The sequence below is a fragment of the Macrosteles quadrilineatus genome, unplaced genomic scaffold (genome assembly GCF_028750875.1).
Source record: "Macrosteles quadrilineatus isolate MER2022 unplaced genomic scaffold, UCM_ALF_1.0 Scaffold_2__2_contigs__length_208266976, whole genome shotgun sequence".
In the NCBI taxonomy this organism is placed as follows: Eukaryota; Metazoa; Arthropoda; class Insecta; order Hemiptera; family Cicadellidae; genus Macrosteles; species Macrosteles quadrilineatus.
Genome location: NW_026542595.1, coordinates 24,389,247 through 24,409,262, shown reverse-complemented (window position 1 = coordinate 24,409,262; position 20,016 = coordinate 24,389,247). Strand labels below are relative to the sequence as shown.

At 35.2% G+C, this 20,016-nt stretch overlaps 1 protein-coding gene across 1 annotated transcript in view; it reads left to right on the top strand.

Annotated features, from left to right (window-relative positions):
• Positions 1 to 4,727: 4,727 nt before the first annotated feature.
• Positions 4,728 to 20,016, top strand: part of LOC128987002 (WD repeat-containing protein 20) — a 44,373-nt gene continuing 29,084 nt past the window's right edge. Inside the window, exons 1-3 of the mRNA XM_054407644.1 lie at positions 4,728 to 5,077; positions 10,282 to 10,464; positions 10,735 to 12,000. Coding sequence (XP_054263619.1) covers positions 4,826 to 5,077; positions 10,282 to 10,464; positions 10,735 to 11,973 — 1,674 coding nt within the window. The 5' untranslated portion in view covers positions 4,728 to 4,825 and the 3' untranslated portion in view covers positions 11,974 to 12,000. The remainder of the gene's footprint in view (positions 5,078 to 10,281; positions 10,465 to 10,734; positions 12,001 to 20,016) is intronic.

Sequence of the window (20,016 nt, the reverse complement as noted above, 5' to 3'; positions counted from 1 at the left end):
TTTTCGATAGGCTGTAACTCCTAAACGAGTGGGTTTATCGAAAAAATGCCACGATTAAAAATGTTTTTAAATTGCATGTTCTATCCGAAAACATGATAAAATATATGGTGTTTTATAAGAAATTTCAAAGTTGGCCACCATTTTAATAAATGGCGGCTGAATTTAGAAAAAATGAAATCCTATTTTTAACTGCCAGAAAAAAATGAAGGAATAATGTCCCCCATTTAAAGTTTTCTTTAATTCTTACCGTTTCCGAAATCCCAACGCTATGGTGGCCTCCTTGAGTACCACGGCTGCCTTTAACTACAGGCCACGGCCTTCGAATTGGCAACGTCGCAAGTGGTGTTGTAACAGCTGTTTAGTTTGGCAGCAGCTAATGGTATTTATACGAAAGCTTGGTTACTGGACTATGACAATATTGACTCCAGTTTAAAATCACAAAAATTTATTTTCTATTTAAATATTGTTTTTGTCTTAAATTCTATATGTTTTATTTTCAATATTTCAATAAATTTATGTTCATAAATTTTCATTTAAATGAATAATACGCGAAATAATGAGCTGGTGTCACCTGTCTGCCATGTTATCTTATGGGACGTCTGGCGCTAGACAACACCACTTGCGACATTGCCAATCTACCAGGCCGCGGCCTGTAGTTAGAGGTGGCCGTGGTTGAACACCCTGTTTAGCGTATTTTGCGAGCGCAAACACGGAAATGCCATAATAAGACGTAATGAGTAAAAGAGAAATGAGAAAAAGACGGCTCAGACGTTAGGTGGTGGAGGGAACACAGAGCGGCCAGATCAAAAACCCAGCACACAGTGCGCAGAGATCGATGATAAAACCCCCATAAACCCCTGTTCCCATAGTGATAGTCCGATCATGCTGGTTCGCGAACTCGTTCGAATAAATGTAGATCTACACGTTTATACCAAATTTCATCAAAATCGAATTTTGCTCGAGTTATCGTGCTAACGGACATATACATATATATTATAAGTATGATTGTGATTAGGGCTACTACTATATAAATAATCGAAAACATTATAAAAACATTAGTACACTTTTAAATTCATTTTAATTAACAAACGACATGTTTAAACACTAAGGTCATAGTCATGTATAAATTTTATTAAAATGTAATCATGACTATGACTTAGTGTTGAAACATGTCGTTTGTTAATTAAATTAAAATGTTAATTTTAAATTCATTTTAATTAACAAGCAATATGTTTAAACACTTAAGGTCATAGTCATGTTTATATTTTATTTAAATGTAAAAATGACTATGAATGTCGAAACATGTCGTTTGTTAATTAAAATAAATGTAAAAGGGTATACTAATGTTTTTATAATGTTTTCGATTATTTATATATATTAATTTGAACAGATTGTGTTTTTTGCCTCTGGAGACATCAAAACGAAATAGTAAATCGGTCCCGGGTCCAGGTCTTACCATGTGACCTACGGTAAAAGATAAGCTTATTCCCTATAATGGGGCATTCGCTAAAAAGGAATTACTACTTGCAAGTGCTGGTGAATTTGATCATTAAAATCTAACTAATTGTAAAATTTTCTTAATTCACAATTTTTTCCTATAAAAAGATTAAATTTTCAATTTAAAAAATAAAAATAAACGGATTCCTTTTTATTTTTGTCCAAATACTACAAATATTAAATGTTGTAGAACTCTCTTGTTTTTAGCGAATTTCCCATATAGGGAATAAGCTATTAATTACCGTAGTACTCATGGTAAGACCTGGACCCGGGACCAATTTACTTTTTCGTGTTGAGGTCCCTAGAGGCCAAAAACACCATCCGTTCAAATTCACACACATATATATATATATATATATATGTCCGTTAGCACGATAACTCGAGCAAAAATGACCCGATCTTGATGAAATTTGGTATAAAGGTGAAAACCTACATTTATTCGAACGAGTTCGCGAACCAGCATGATCGGACTATGGGGGAACGGGGGTTTATGGAGGGTTTTATGGGGTAAAAAAAGTTTTTCCCATTTTCGACCATAAAAACACAAATTTTCACAATTTCTTTCCAAACCATCTTGTAGAGCTTAAAAAACAAATAATTTTGTGTATTGAAGCGTTATTGTTCGCCTAATGGTTACAGAGAAAATTCTAAAAAATTGTAAATTTAAAATTCCCATGTTATTCTTATGGGGAATAAATCAACTGTTGTAGTTTGCTTTTTAATGAATATATTTTGATGGAATTTGGAAAATACATTATTTTTTTATTTTCTAAACTATTAAAATTTTACAACAAAAACACTTTTTTACCCTCCCTGTTGCAGCAAACCTAAGTACTTGGTAAACTAATTCTATTTAAATAGGGAATAAATGTGATGGTATATTTTAGTGTAAATCCAATCAGGCAAATGGAAATTCGCTTAATCTGCAGGTTTGCTGTGGCGGCGGGAGTATTTGTTTTAGAACCAGATGTAAATACCCTAGTTGTTCTTAATACAGTAAGGACAAATTTAAGTGTATGCAAGGCGACGACGAGATTCAATAGGCGTTATCACCAATCAGGGTCGCCTAATGAAATACGAAGTGACTATTCGCACGTCAAAATGCTCCACAGCCCGTTCCCGTTCCAGTTTTCTGTTACAGTTCCAGTATTTTTTATTATTTATTTACTTTTTTTTTATTTATTATTACTTTGTCATGAGCGCCGAAGCCCCCTGACTGCGTACCCGGTACCTATCCTTGAGGACATACCCGGGCCCCATGATGTAGGCCGAAGCTTACGCATCAACCTTTAGCACATCATGGGCGGATGACTTAAGGTCATCAGGCTCGCCGGCTGCCGAAGCAGACCCTTCGGAAAGAGGGTTGCCCCTCAATCCTAACCAGGGATTCCGGCTGCTTGTTTAAGCGTCACTCCACCTGGGTTCCACCAGGTACAAGCCCTAGAGGACCATAATGGAGCGCCCCGACGCATTTAGTGCAAGCAACACTCGGGACCTATCTAATCCCTGACAGGCAGAACCCGCCATCATAGCCAGAAGGAAGGGGACCGTCAGCACGCTGACGGGGGGAACCCCAACCTCCCATTTACACCACTACCCGATCGAGGCCTTACCCATTGCTAGGAAACCAGAGATAACCAGAGCGATAGATCCCCAGATACCACTGGCGGGCTCGGACCCAGCACCCGATCTACTTCGTTTGCCCGTCAGACCCAACATAACTGCCAGGCCATCAGGGTTTCCCAAAAGGAGGCAGGTATAGAAGTGGGACCCACACGGATGAACCTATCCACCAGAGGTGGCGACACCCTTGACTCAATTGAGGTGCCGGGAAGAACCCCCCACACTCAAGATAACCATACCGTCCGTGCTCAGAGACGGTATTACAAAATAATGCAACGGGAACGGGAACTTTCAGAATGTTCAGTTTCAGTTACTTTTAAGAAACCATGAAACGTTCAAGAACAATCGATGGAGCCAGAAAGAGGGGTTAAAAGTAAAAAAATTATAATTTGAAACATTATCAATTGACTTACAGATGCATACACAGTGGTACAAGGAAAAGTACAACGTCGGGAAAGCGGCCAAATCAAAAATAAGATTTTAAGTAGGCCAATTAAGATTTTACGTGTAAGCCTACACTGTAAAATGTTAAGCTTTAAGCCGATGACAGCCTGGTGATTCATTAATATTTTATCCTAATGCCTAGCCTACTTCTGGGCTATCTAGGCCAACATAGGCCTACCAATATTAGGCCCTACCTTTTATAGACAGCGGTGGGGCACACGGAAGATTTCTCAGGTGCCGTTTGACGTCACTAACTGCTGACGTCACTAACTGCTGCGTCTGAAGAAACAGACAATTTTATAATTTTCTATTATTAAATTAAACTAACATAACCTAACCAAACGTGCTGATAATGGAGAAATCTAGTAAAGGTTTACTAATCTAAAAAATAGTTTTGTTCATAAAATAAAATTCTAATTGCATAAAATTCAATTTTATAATTTTTTTATTATAAAATTAAACTGTCATAACCTAACCAAACTTGCTGATATGAAAAAATTGTCGACAAAAAGTTAGTGCCGCCGGCGGGATTCGAACCCGGAACATTCGGATTATCAGCCCGCAACGCTATCCACTGCACCACCGAGGCCGATGGCTCAAAACCGTATCGTTGCGGTATTGGTGTTCCCTCAAAGTGACGTCAGCAGTTAGTGACGTCAAACGGCACCTGAGAAATCTTCCGTGTGCCGTTTCGTTATACGCAGTAGTCTTTGATTGGTAAAGGAAAAATAGGCTAATCAGGCATAGGCTTAAGTTTTTTACGATTCCTATATTGAATCTTCTAATTTGTATTTCTAATACACATCTTATTATTGGCCAGCACCTATATTTTTGGTGGCTTATAACCTCTTTGGCTCTGTTCAACTCTTTTACCTTTCTTTTTACGAAGTTGATCCCATCCCCATCACCCCATCCCGGATCGGCTATGGATGGAGCGATGGAGGTACTACTACCGACTACCGTTAACGTTCCTAATACTAGGATATCTTTGTGACTTTGTGTGCAACCTGTTCCCAAACAGCTATAACGGTTACTAGATTAGGAACGTAATGTGACGTCATTTGGAGCAGACGTGCGTGGTAGCGGCGCACGTCTGACGTGCGAATAGCCACTACTGCCAATGAAATACTAAACAACACTCAACAACAGTAACAGTCTGCTGCTGTTAGTGTTAGTGCTGTTTCGTGAGAACTTTTTCTGCTAGGGGTATTATAATAGTGTGATAGTACTGTATTTTTATTAGTTTAAAGTATCGTTTAAAATGGCGGTGAATGTTGATACTGGTGGGAAAGAAGAGTTAAAGACTCAATTTGTTACTAGAGAAGGCATTTATCGATTAATAACGTTATCAGAATATTCAAGACCTAATCGTGTTGGATACACTAACATGCAAGGAAGCACATCTGTGCGAGTGTCATTCGTCAACTTGCCGGACCCTAGTGGCAATGGTGACAGAATATGTTTTAATATTGGTAGAGAGCTGTACGTCTTTATTTACAAAGGTGTCAAAAAGGTAATCTTCATACAATATCGTAGCTATATAGTGGAGCTGAGCTGACAGAGTTATGTTTTTGTTTGAAACTACCTATGGCCACTAAATTTAGGCTAAGCCCAATCCTATGGCTTAAGACTAGGCCTAGATTTTTTTTTTAGAAGTTAGTAGGCCTACCGATCCTCCTATGACTAGATTTTGTAAGCTAGGTATTTTGTTATGTTTATTTTTAGTGAATTTCGGCTGCACTTTACTTTAGGTCCTACACTCATTCGAATGAAAATATTGATTGTTCGATTGTTTCATTCGATATATCATTTGGTTAGTTAGGTTAGGTTAACCTTACCTAACTAACCAATCGATATATCGAATGAAACAATCGATATATCGATCGATATTTTTATTCGAATGAGTGTAGGACCTAAAGTAAAGTGCAGCCTGAATTTCCCTATAGGGAAGTAGGCTAGGTAGACATAGTAGGTGGCACGGTAAGACTTAGGCCTGGGACCGATTTACTTTTTCATTCTCATGTCCCCAGAGGTCAAAAACACCATTCGTTCAAATTTTTGTATAAATATGCAGGGCCTAGCCTATATAGGGATTTATCACGATTACTAGAAAAATACCGGTATGGATCATAAAAATAAACAAATGAAGTTTTTGGCCCAAAATAAACATTATTTAACATTGCTTAAATGGAACTTCCAAAACATATGTTCAATGCTATTAGTAGGCCTATAGGACTCGGGCCAACGTCACTTTGTTTTATGTTTATGATCCATACCGGTATTTTTCTAGTAATCGTGGGATTTATATATATATCTAAATGCTATAGGCTACGCTTGCATATGTAACTGACTCACGGGCGATACAAATGTTTGAGCACTTCCAGAGGTGCTAGGGAGTTGAAATTTGGCATGCTTGTAGGTTTTGGGCCCTAACCACCGGTAAAATTCCCAAATGTCGCATTTTCAAATTTTAACTCCCCCTTATTATAGAATTCCCCCCCACCAATGTTATTCGTATGTGAAATAACATCAAAAAATTCTGATTTTGGGATGGGGATTTTATCCATTTAGAGATGTGCTAGAGACTTGTAGTACCTATTATATAGTAACTTATGGTATCTTAAATTTACGGTGGAATATGCAAAATCCTTATTTTCAAATTTTAACCCCCCAAAACTACAAAATGGCGGACATCTAAAAACCAGAAAACACGGTTTCTTTAAAAAACAGCTAGGCTAAGTTTATAGCTTGAAAACAGTTAGATAGAGCTAGAAAAGATTTGTAACAATTTTCATGGTCAGGAATTATGTAAGTTTTCTACAAAATACTGTTTAATCTCAAAATGTAAAGGTTTTTACCACTTTTACGAGCCTTAAAGTTATGTTATTCTTATTGAGAATAACATTGAAATTGAAAGACTTTGGTATGCTCGTATGAATTGTTTAGAAACGTGCTAGGGACTTGAAATTTGAAGAGGGTGTGGAACGTCACTCTAAATTATCCAGAAAAATTTCAAAAGTAACATTTTCAAATTTTAACCTCCCAAAAAATTTAAAATGGCGGACATCGAAAAACAACAAAACACATTTTTATTATTAGGCTATCATTAGCCTATAACAGATTCTTTACCCTATTCTATGGGCACAATAGTATTGGAATATTAAAATATTAATATTTTATTTTCTGATCTGATAAATCGATAAATTATTGACGAATAGAAACATATCATTTGACAACTAAGTTACGATAAATAAATATTGTTCAGCATCAACAAACATAAAAAATATTTTATTGAAATCAAACTGTTCCATACTAACCTAACTAACTTAACCAAACGTGATGTAAAATTTCAAAATTCCGTTTGATAGTCCCCACACGCCTTCTACGTTATTAAACATAATTTTGAAATGGTAACTTGGCCTACAGCAAGTTTGGTTAGTTATGTTAGGTTAGTTTAAAATAGTTTCATTTCTTAATCCATATAGGAAGTTCTCAATTCGTAATTTAAATGCGTTTGAATATATTGAAACAGAATGAATATGGATCACAATGGAAAACAAAAATATCGATGCAGTAGAGAGTCGAAAATTTGAACGTTAAAAATCCGAACCTCCCCTGAGAGTTTTAAAGTATTGAATTAGCCCAGAGACAACAGGTGTTTTACAATTTCGTGGGCCAAACAGTGGACGCTCGGCAGGGAAATGAGTGAACGGGATTGTTCACTATATACATGTACGTACATATTCAATATTTACATTGTTCGTTTTCCTATGTACCTACATATTTTTCAAGAAACAAATTACAGTAATGTAGCCTAACGAAAATACTTTAGTAGCCTACAAAAATCATTGTTTTCATTTCATTCACTGTAGGTATCCTAGAACTGCATTTTTAATACTGTAGGCCTAATTATGTGTCTATATTAGGCATTTCTAGGCTATGTTTGAAAATCCAAACAAATCGGTAGGCTACCTAATCTGAACTACCTACGGTCCCAATTGGTTCAGTTTTGACTCTCTACTGTTATATCGAAAAGAAATCATCGATAGTAATGAATGTTCCCTTTAACAGAAAAGTACCTTGAAACTATACACAGTTTATTGTATTAGGGCTAACCATAATGGTATGAATATAAAAGGTACCATATAAAAATCCCCCCTTCAAAATTGATTTCCCCCCATATATCTACCCTATGGCCACCACAGGTGCATCAGCTTTAGTCACGTTTACCCACTTCTAGATTAGCTGGGGATCTAACGATTGTAAGTCTTGCGCCCTTTTCGAAAACCGCCACTTTACAATAATCCCCCCCCCCAAAATATAGATTCCCCCCCCCCACCCAATGTAATTCTTACAGGTGCATCATTATAAATCACGTTTTTTCATGTTTAGGCCTATTCATTTCTAGATTAACTGGAGATCTGAAATTTGGCACGATTGAAGGTCTTGCGCCCTTTTTGAAATATGACATTTTACAATAACAACATCATCAGAAATCAATGTTATTATTACAGGTGCATCGGTCTAAATCACGGTTACCCACTTCTAGATTAGCTGAAGATCTGAAATTTGGCACGATTGTAGGTCATGCACCCTTTTTGAAAAGTGACATTTTACAATAATAACCTTCCCAGAAATAGGCTACTGAACCCTAAAAACACACTACTTTCAAAAATATCACATTATTTTCAAATTGTTGCAAGTATATACCGGTATGTATAGGCTACAAAAATGCACTATTAAAAACTAAGTACTATGCCTAACTTACGGTATTTGAAAATCATTTTATTAAACAACCACTAGTATCGACAATTATGCCATAGTCATGTTGTTTTTAGGAATATATCTAACAAATACAATAAACATTTTATCTAAATAAATAAATAAAATCATATGATTTTTGATGACTTTAGATTTCTTCTGTTTTAATTGGTTTCTATACTATAGGCCTATACTAGCTGTACCCGCGGGCTTTGCCCCGTTTAACTTCTTAATTTTCAAGATGAGCTCGTTCGCATGGCTCAATCACGTCCTGGTTGAAGTGCGTTCGCTATGCTCACTCACCTTTAGGTTGGAGCTCGTTCGCTGCGCTCACTTGCCTTCAGGTTAGCTCGTTCGCTATGCTAACTCGCCTCCAGGTTGAAGTTCGTTTGCTACGCTCACTCACCTTTTGGTTGCAAATTAGCTGTTGTCATAAATTAAAAAAATAATAATAGTGCTGCACCCTGTTGGCAATCCTTGTAACTTTAAAGCTATTGAACATCATAGAACAGAACCAACTTGTTTAATTGAAACAGCTGATAAGATTCATTAATTCCTTTTAAATATGAAAAATCATAAGGTTAACATGGGAAACTCCAGAGCCACTGGGGCGGAGCCCGAGAGTCCGATCAGAATAAAAACAACTTAGTTTTCCTATTTAATGCCTAAAGAATCGGTGTACCAAATTTCAGCCTCCTAGGTAAATGGGAAGTGGGGGAATTAGTGATGAGTGAGTGAGTGAGTGTGTCAGTGAGGGCTTTGCCTTTTATATATATAGATAAGATAATAAATAAACTTTCTCTCTTATTTTAACTGCAAGTTTTTTCAAATATTGGATTGGATTTGTTGATGTTCATTGTGTCTTAAAATCCATGTGTGTAGCCCCTGAGCTGTTGGACATAATGTAAGACTAAATTACTTACGTATTCCCGTCACAGCTCAATAAAATATGTCAATTCAGGACATGTTTTGGTGTTAAACGCACAAGTAGCAAGGGATAGACTGTGGCCGACTCTGTCCCTTGCTACCTCTGTGGTCGGTCATCTTTTGTTAGAACAGGCCTGTTTCTTAAATGTTTAATTGTTTTGTGTATTTATTCGTGTTCGTACTGTGTTTATCTTCTGACGATGTTAACTACCTACTGTTCAACTCTACATATTTACCTGAAGCTGACGATGGTGTTTTAACACCGAAACATGTCCTGAATTGACATATTTTATTGAGCTGTGACGGGAATACGTAAGTAATTTAGTCTTACGTAAAAATCTTCTTTAACATGTGATTTTGATTTGTCTTTTTCATATTCAAGGATTTTAAAATTTCCGTGTATGCTTATGTATTCATGATCTGTTTGTATAAAATGTTCTGCAAAATTAGATTTCATCATTGTGTGATTTCCTGATCTTAAAGCTTGAATATGTTCTTTGAATCTTTTTTCAAAACTTCGACTTGTTTGCCCAATGTAGGATTTATCACAATCAGAACATTTGATTTCATAAATAAGCTACCTGATTTTCTTACATTGTCTTTATTTTGGGTAGCTTTATTTTCTTTTGAAATTTTGTTATTGATGATTTGAAAAGCACTATTTTTAGTTCTATAACTGATTATTACATTTGAGCGGATGAACGTTTTTCTTATGGCTTTATTAATTTTATTAGGTAATGAAAATTCGGCATTTTTATGTTCTAAGGGTATATACAGTTATTTATTATCTGTTTACCAAAAGCTATATGTACGGTATAGTCCTACTGTACTTTTAAATGTATCAAATAGTGTTGAAAGATGAATTTTATTATATAGGCTTAGCTATTTTCTATTTTTTATTAGCTATTTTATAGGCTTTCCTATTTATTCAGAGATGTGTCCTAAATTATACCCTCTGCTATCATTAGAAAGTAAGAATTAAATGATTTATGGAAAATGAAGGACTTATTGTAAATCTTAACTTTTCAGGCTGCTGATTTGACCAAACCTGTTGACAAAAAGATGTACAAAGGCACAAGTCCAACATGCCATGACTTCAATACAGTAACAATGACACCAGAAACAGTGTCCCTTCTGGTGGGATTTTCAACCGGACAGGTTCAAGTCATAGATCCCATCAAGAAAGAGATCAACAAGCTGTTCAATGAAGAAGTATGTTCTAAAATCTAAACTAGGTTTATTCTCCAATGTAAATAAATTTTAAATCATAGTCCATAGAAACAATACTCAAGCTAAAAATACAATTTAATTATACAAAGCTTCCGAGCATAAAAATATAATGTGCAAAAAATAACACGTAATTTCAAATCATTTACCGTATATATGTTAATGAATTTTACCACAAACATATTTCTTGCTAGTTCTTGATGTGATCAAAGTAATAAATTTTCATTGTTGAATTTGACTTTTTTCTTGTTACAGAGACTTATAGACAAGACAAAAGTGACTTGTATCAAGTGGGTGCCAGGATCCCCAAATCTGTTCCTAGTATCTCATGCAAGTGGACAACTTTACTTGTACAATGAAGAGATGGTATGTGGAACGTCACAACCACACTACCAGACATTTAAACAAGGAGATGGCTATTCAATCCATACTTGCAAAACCAAGGTGTCTCGCAACCCCCTTTATAGGTGGGTTATCGGGGCAGAAGGTTGTAGTATTAACGAGTTTGCGTTCTCACCGTGCGGGCAATATCTAGCTGTAGTTTCACAGGATGGTTTTCTCAGAGTATTTCACTACGATACAATGGAACTGGTCGGTGCTGCGAGAAGTTATTTTGGAGGATTTTTATGTGTGTGTTGGTCCCCAGATGGCAAGTATGTTGTTGTCGGGGGTGAAGATGATTTAGTTACTGTTTGGAGTTTTTTTGAAAAAAGAGTTGTTGCAAGAGGTCAAGGTCATCACAGTTGGGTCAGTGTTGTTGCTTTTGACCCATTTACTACTTCCCTAGGACATGATGCAAGTGATGCCATTTGTGGATCAGATGACGAATTTAGTCACGAGTGTAATAAAAGAATTTCTACATCCTCTGAATGTAACAGGTTAGAATCCCCCATCTGTTACCGGTTGGGATCAGTAGGCCAAGACACACAACTTTGTTTGTGGGATATTACAGAAGATGTTTTGCGACAACCAATATGTCCGAGAACCAGACATCATAACACCGGCTTTTCTGTCACAGGAAATGGCTCAGCAGGTGGAAGTAGTTTAGGAGGCAAATGCAATAACTTACAGACTAATTCCATTCACAACAAAGATAAAGAAAACCTCCAAGAAAGTAATTCTCACAGTCCACCTCCCTCTTTCACACAAAGACTAGTTGGAGGTTTGGGTGGGTTCGGTGACCGAAAAGATAGTAGTAGTAATCAAAAACGCAATTCTTCCAGGAATTCTGGATTGACTCCTACACCTCATACTTCTGCTGATGACCCTATGAGACTTATTGGAACAAGTGCTTGTCCTCGATTTGATGAGTGTCCTTTACTTGAACCTTTAGTTTGTAAAAAGATAGCACATGAACGTCTAACAGCACTTGTGTTCAGAGAAGATTGTTTTGTGGCTGCCTGTCAAGATGGATATGTGTATACTTGGGCGAGACCTGGAAAACTGGTTAGCAATAACTTGATGTCAAACTGTATCGACAGCAAAGACTTGTGACATTGTTGTATGTCCAACTAATACCAGGTAATTATTTGTTTCCTTTTTCAAGTTATTTTCATGAATTTAATTGCTGTGTACACCAGAGTCCTGCTAATCTGAATGAATTTGTACCAGACTATGTTCAGATTCAGCCGGAAAAGCAGAAAAACTGTGTGGCAAAGTTAAAAAAATTACAGAGTTTTCATAAAAATAATTGTGAGGTTTTATCTGACTAAAAAAGCGATGAGACAAATCAAACATTTCATTTTGATATCCCTGCATCTGGTAGCTCAGACAGTTTTGTTTACATTAATTGAAATAGTTTTTTTTTTCATTGCTCTGTTCATTGGTAACCTTCTTAATAAATTATTACTATTGTTATTATCATTATTACTAGCTGTTGGCCCGTCCTACGTACGGTAATCAAGTAGTTGATTAAAACTGAATATAATTCAGAACAGCTAGTTTACACGCATAAAGAAACATTATGGTAGTTTTTATAGAGGAAATCATCTTGTAAACTAATATCACGTGACAACCTATTTCTTTCATCCGATTATAGGCCTATACAATATGCATTTTAAACCCGATAATTTTACAATACAACAGCGATTGTGTTGATTTGGAAAGCCTTGAAGTGAGATCGGCGGTCAACTCACACACACTGCACACAGCACTACAGTAGCTACACCAACTTCCATTGCATACTATCACTTACCGTGTATTAGCGAATTTCCCTATAGGGAAGTAGCTATTATCGTAGGTCTCATGATAAGACCTAGGCCCGGGACCGATTTACTTTTTCATTTTGATGTCCCCAGAGGCCAAAAACACCATTCGTTCAAATTTATAATACCGGGTGCGGCAAAAGTCAGTATACCGCTGCAGGCCGGTGAGCGTCATTGTTTATCTCTCGCGCTATTATTATCTCAGTGTTATTCCTTATCTAATCTGACGTCTAGTCGTGGTTGATTTTGTCTTTGTTTATTCTTTATCGACGAATGTTTGTTTTGTTAGTATGCCACTAGTGACAGTGAAGTTAAGTTGGTGAGTGTAGTGCTTGTAATATTAACTTCTATTATTGGTGTTTTTAATCATGAATCGTAAACTAACTTTAGAGCAACGAGTTTTTCTTTTAAAAATTGGTGGAAATTCGATCGTGATTATAAGGATGTTAGATGTGTTCTTAGAGTTGGAAAACAGTCCCACTTTTGAACAGTTGCGTCGTCGTTCGATTATTTGCCAGCAAGACGGAGCACCTCCACACTATGGAATAAATGTTCGAGCATTTTTAAATGATAACTTTCGATGAATGAATAGGACGTAGAGGAACTATTGAGTGGCCTGCTAGGTCCCCAGATCTAACTCCGTGCGATTTCAGTATGTGGGGTTTGTTAAAAGAACATGTGTTTTCGGAGAAACCTCAATGTTTAGAACATTTAAAAGAATTAATAACAAAACATTTTGATGTTTTATTCACACCACAACTATGCAACAAAATCTGTAAGTCAGTGTTGAAAAGGTGCTACAAGTGTATAGACAATGATGGTGGTCACTTTGAGCAGCTTCTCTAACAGGTATATTAAAATTATACTTTTATAGTTATGTTTAATGCTACCTACAGTTTAACTGCTTTTTCGGTATACTGACTTTTGCCGCACCCTGTATATCTTAATAATATTATAGGCCTAAATGTGAAAGTTTGTGTGTTTGTTTGGAGTTCAATCACGCATAAACTACTGTACGGATTGGGCTGAAATTTTGTATGCTGATAACTCATATTCCCGATTAACATATAGGCATATTCTTATCTCAAAAATCCTTTCGGGCTCCACCCCAGTGGCTCTTTAGTTCCCCATGTTAACCTTATGAGTATTCATATTTAAAGGGAATTTAACGATTTAATCAGCTGTTTCGACAAAAAAGTTGGTTCTATGAAATGCAAAAACGTTAAAAGTTATAAGATTTACTAACAGGGTGCAGCACTATATTTTTTTCATTTATGAAAACAGATAATTTGAACTAAACAGCAACAAAAAACTATGATATGCAATGAGAACTGCCAAAGTAGGATTGTTTATAAAAATGTGTTAAATTTCATGAATTATTTGTAATATTTTGTTAACTTTTTTATAGTTTTTTTCTCTATTGTTTAGGTGAAATGGTACTGTAGAACATTATAGCTATGGTATATGTGTAATATTATAGTAGGCTATACAGTAAATTTAAAGAAGAACATTTTATCAAAATGTGCCCTGCTCTCCCATTGCAAACGCAAATCTTGAGTATACAGTAACTGCAATAATAAGTATTTTATACTTATATGCCAAACCCGTATGAAGGACGGGTACCCTGCTAGTATATATATATATATATATATATATATATATACTAGTGGCCTGTAGGGACATAAGTCCCTAAAAAGCTCAATAATGTAAAACAAATTAGCTATTCTAATATTTAAACACACTCAGAAATATATTATTTATGTGTCAGAATAGAATGATATCCCTGTACACCATATCTTTTGTGTAAAAAACCCGCTTGTTGATTGTCTTTGTGTGCTTTTCAATAAATAATTATTTTCAATAAATAATGTGAATAACTCCATAGGTTTAATTATTCTGCTTAAGACAGCAAACATATAATTGTTTGTGAATAAATACTGGTTTATTAGGTAACTTTGGTCTTGTGGTTAATGGTGATAAAAAAGGCTTTCCTGATTGAAATTTTGGAAATTGTCTTCGTCAAATATGAAAAGGCAAATAAAGGTGTGTTGAGAGTTCTTAGTCAAAACCGCTAAATTAGCATCCCTACCCAGTTTATATTTTTAAGCTTATACTCCATTTTTTAAAGGCTTAACACAATTAATTAGCGTAAAGTAAAGGTATTCCATTAACTAAACTTAACCCTAGATTTTTTTTTTCTGATCAACATAAAAAAATACAGTTAGTGTATTTTAAGCGGTTGTTATTCCTCTTAGGCCTGGCGCAGTGGCGCGCACGGTTGATTTTTCGATCGGCCGATTAAAAAATCAGCCAAAAATAAATCGCCCTTGATTTTTGTCTAGGCGCACACATGGGAATTTTCTAGTCGAGAAATGGATTTTTTTGAGTGCGTTTAAGCTATCCTAAAATGGACTTTGTTGAATTAACCTGTGTTTGTGTTCTTCTAATTAGATCAAAGAAAAAAAGAAGACAAGTTAAATATTGGGTTCATCCGATAGTAAGAGAGATTTAAATCAACAGTTTTATAAACTATACACTTTACTTTTGACAGTAAAAAGTTCTTTAATTCTTATATGTAATATGTGAATGGGATTTCTACGAAACACTACTCCTCCGTTAATAATGGAAGGATTTTTACAAAATAAAGTATTTTTTGTGTAGACGCCTCCTTTCACCAATTCCTGTAATAAAAATCCTCGGGCTTTGCCCCACAGGACATCAAAGTTGGATTTTCTCCCATAAGCTTATCATGGGGGAATCTATATATTAATTTGAAACTGTTTTTCTTTGTGACAGCTAATTTGAGAGAACGGCTGGGCGTAGAAACTCGGTAGGGGTCTCTAAAAAAAGGTCTTGGTCTGTAGATGAGCCATCAAAAGAGAAACGTGGTAAATTCCCTTGGGGCTTTGCCCCAGTGGCCTTTAAATTCCCATCCCATGTTATTCTTATGGAGGAAAACGGGTTTTTGTCACTGCTAATTTCAGAGAACGGCTGGGCGTAGAAACTTGGTAGGGGTCTCTAAAGAAAGGTCTTGGTCTGTAGGTGAGCCCTCAAAAGAGAAACAAGGTAAATTCCCTTGGGGCTCTGCCACAGAGGCCTTTAAAGTCCCCTCTTTAGATTTGTTTACATCACGACCATATGCATACATTTACACTACTTTTTAATGAAACAGCTGTTAATATTTAAATTGTGATTTACTAAATTTGTCAAAATGAAGTATTTGCAATGGGTTTTGCTGATTGTAGATGGTTATTGCATTTCTAGAAAACACTAAAAAACAAAGTAAGCTTTTGAAAAAAGATAAGATATTTACAAACAATTTTAATTATATCTAACTGTTGTGTACATCTTGAGTATTTCTATAATCTTTGAGTTGACTCTTATAAAGTCATCGGAAATTATTTTAAAATAACGCCTTTAATGCTTCGCAATTGCTCAAATTTGAGCAACAGGTACACTAGTCTATATATTAATTTGAAACTGTTTTTCTTTGTGACAGCTATTTTGAGAGAACGGCTGGGCGTAGAAACTCGGTAGAGGTGTCTAAATAAAGGTCCTGGTCTGTAGATGAGCCATCAAAAGAGAAACATTGAGAATTCCCTCGGGGCTCTGACCCAGTGGCCTTTAAATTCCCATCCCATGTTATTCTTATGGAGGAAAACGAGGTTTTTGTCACAGCTAATTTGAGAGAACGGCTGGGCGTAGAAACTTGGTAGGGGTGTCTAAAGAAAGGTATTGGTCTGTAGGTGAGCCCTCAAAAGAGAAACGATGTAAATTTCCTTGGGGCTCTGCCCCAGAGGCCTTTAAAGTTCACTCTGCAATTTTGTTTAGATTTCGACCATATGGATAATGAACCAGCTGTTAATATTAAAATTGTATTCAAAGGTCTACTGAAACTGTCAAAATTAAATGTTTACATTGTTATTTATGATTTTAAATGGATTCTCTACTGCATGGCAAGTTTTTTATAGTTTCAACAAAATGATGAATTTATGATACGTTTGAAATGTTTTGTTCAAAAATCTATGCTTTATTGCTCTTAGAAAATTTTAAATTATGAAATAAGTGTGACTTATCAATTTCAAAGGAACATATAACTATTCCTTATCGGGTTAGCTTATACATATTGTAAGGTTGGCACTTGCCTTTTTTCCTACTTTCAATCACCATTTATTTTTAAATTCAAGAAAGAACACCTGAGATTCATTTATTGGTATAACAGTTTTTGATAATCGGGTTGAAAATTGTGTCATAGATGAGTACGTTGAGGATGAGAGCTGTGTTCAAGTTTTGGAATAGACTAACTACGGAGTCTATGGTTTTGGTAAAGTAGGTGAACTAATGTCAATTCAGGTATTAAAAAAAATGTGTACACAGTTTTTACTTTGATGTACACATGTAGCTAGGTTGAACAACGCATCTAAACCTCACTACATACAAAACATTCGGAAACACAACAGTGTCATCACATCTCATCGCATTTGCATAATTTGTTACTAATGCTGGACTAGGTTATGGATTTGGTTCCGCAAATGTTCAAGATTTGTGATAAAATTTCCTACAATTATGGTTCATTCCAATCCACGAAATACATGCACAGCTTTATGTGATCTATATGGCCAAGGCAAAACTACCCCATAAGTTAATTAATTATCAAGTAAGAACAGGATGATTACATACATGGGTCGATGTGGCAAGAGAAGGATTCAAAATTGCTGAGATCGAAGTAAGATGTTACTGCTTTCTGGAGAATCAGATATTTTTATCAAAAAAAGATGAAGATTTACATCTTTTAAGATAAATCCGGATACAATCTGAATGATTTCCCTAAAGCAGATGGAATTAGTGGTTAGTAATAAATATTGACTTTCCGTAACATGATAGACTAATTATATGAACTCATTCTCCCATATAGTGAAAGTGGCTTTGGTATGAAACAAACTCATGAACAAACAATTATAAGACTCCTAAAAAACCTTTTGGGCAACCTAAAGCCGATAAAAAGAAAGGTAGGAAATATTGTGTTAAACGAATTCATCAATCACGTTTTTTAGGGAACACAATCGTCATACTTATTATTGCTTATCCTCCCTTCATATAACTAAGATTTTAATGACTTTACCCTATCCAACGCAGTTAGCTGAATTTACATAAAACCTCAAGATTAACCGTCGATTTCGACGGGGTTCCACTAGTCTAAATATTTAATTGGAAACTTTGTCCCCACTAATTTGAAAGAACGGCTGGTCGTAGAAATTTGGTAGAGGTGTCCAAAGAAAGGTCTTGGTCTATAGATTAATTATCAAAAGAAAAACTAAGCAAAATCCCTCAGGACTCTGCCCCAGAAGCCTTTAAAGATCCCTGCACAGAGTTGTTTACATTTTGGCCATGTGAATACTTTTTAATAAAACAGCTGTTCATTTTAGCGAATTTCCCATATAGGGAATAAGCTATTACCGTAGTACTCATGGTAAGACCTGGACGCGGGACCGATTTTTTTGTTTGTTTTGAGGTCCCTAGAGGCCAAAAACACCATCCGTTCAAATTCATATATATATATATATTTATATACATATATATATATATATATTTATATACATATATATATATATATATATGTGTCCGTTAGCACGATAACTCGAGCAAAAATGATCCGATTTTGATTAAATTTGGTACAAACGTGTAAACCTACGTTTATTCGAACGAGTTCGCGATCCAGCATGATCGGACCATGGGAACGGGGGTTTACGGGGGGTTTTATGGGGTAAAAATAGGTTTTTCCCATTTTTGACCCAAAAAACATAAAATTTAGCAATTTCTTTCAAAACCATTTTGTAGAGCTTAAAAAAACAAATAATTTAGTATATTGAAGCGTTATTATGCGCCTAATGGTTACGGAGAAAATTCAAAAAAAATATTTAATTTAAAATTCCCATGTTATTCTTATGGAGAATAAGTAAACTAGGTTGTAGTTTGATTGTTTATGAACATATTTTGATCAAATTTGGAAAACGTTTTAATTTCTTACTAACTATTAACATTTTACAAAAAAAGCAGTTTTACCCTCCCTGATGCAGCAAACCTAAGTACTTGTTAAACTAATTCTATTTAAATTGGGAATAAATGTTATATTTTTAAGTAGACATTTCAGTGTAAATCAAATCAGTCAAATGGAAATTCGCTTAGTCTGCAGGTTTGCTGCGGCGGGGGTATTTATTGTATTTCAAACAACACACATTTATTGGGAGTTAAGTTACTGAATTCTACCATAGACTAACCAACACAAGTAGACTTCTCATCCTATTGTAAATTTTGAAGCTCGTTTTTCATGTCTAGTTCATGTACGCCACACTGGGCGCTAGTGTCGACGAAATTTTGTTTCTATTATTTTAGGGTTAATTTCTTGATTTGTGCTTTACTGTTTGGTTAAATAACTAGGGGACAATTTATTGTTTATGATTAGATCGTATTATTTGGTTAAACGAGGTTTTAAATGACTGTATTAACCCTAGCAGTGGCCAATGTTAAAAGTGAGGAATGGCCAACCCATTTTGGCGATTTTGCAGACCTTTTTTTGAAAATTCGTAAAAATTCAACCGTACAAGTAAACCTAGCCAACCTCGTATTCATTTTGTTCGGAAAGAACAGGAGAATCTAGAAATAGTAATATCATAATGATTTAGACAGTGTATTTTATCGGTAAAGTGGAAAAAATAAAAAAATTGAATTTTTTTTTTTTAATTTCAAAAGCGGCCTCGATATTTTTTTTTCTACGGATTTTTTATGGGAAATTCATTATATACATTTTGTAGACAATCTCATTCCCTACATAGAAATATATAACATGTTAGGAAAATATTTTTTTTTATAAGTTTTTGGGGCGAACAAACGGAGAACCGAAAAAATTGAAAACCGTACAGTGTTAGTTTATGTTGTAAAAAGTTCTATAATATATGTGTATACTAATAATGATATATACATGTTTGTAAAGCTAATGAAGTAAGGAATCAAAAAAAGTCATAAAGTTTATGGTAAAAAGTTATTTTCACCTATGATTATGTATCAATTTGAGAACGTTTTGAATTTTTTGCGCATTTCGAGAAAATGGAGTGTACAGTATTTAGTAGCCTATATAATTTTTTTACCAAATTTTTTACACCCAAACCAATATAAACATGTTGTAGTGTATTTATTTACCTTTATAAAAATGTATAACACCTTGGGTAAATCATTATATAGCATATATAGCACCTCTGAATGTCAGAATCGTCATTTTTGGACATGATGCTAACAAAATACAGTAGGCCTATTTAGTATAGGCTATAACCTTTTT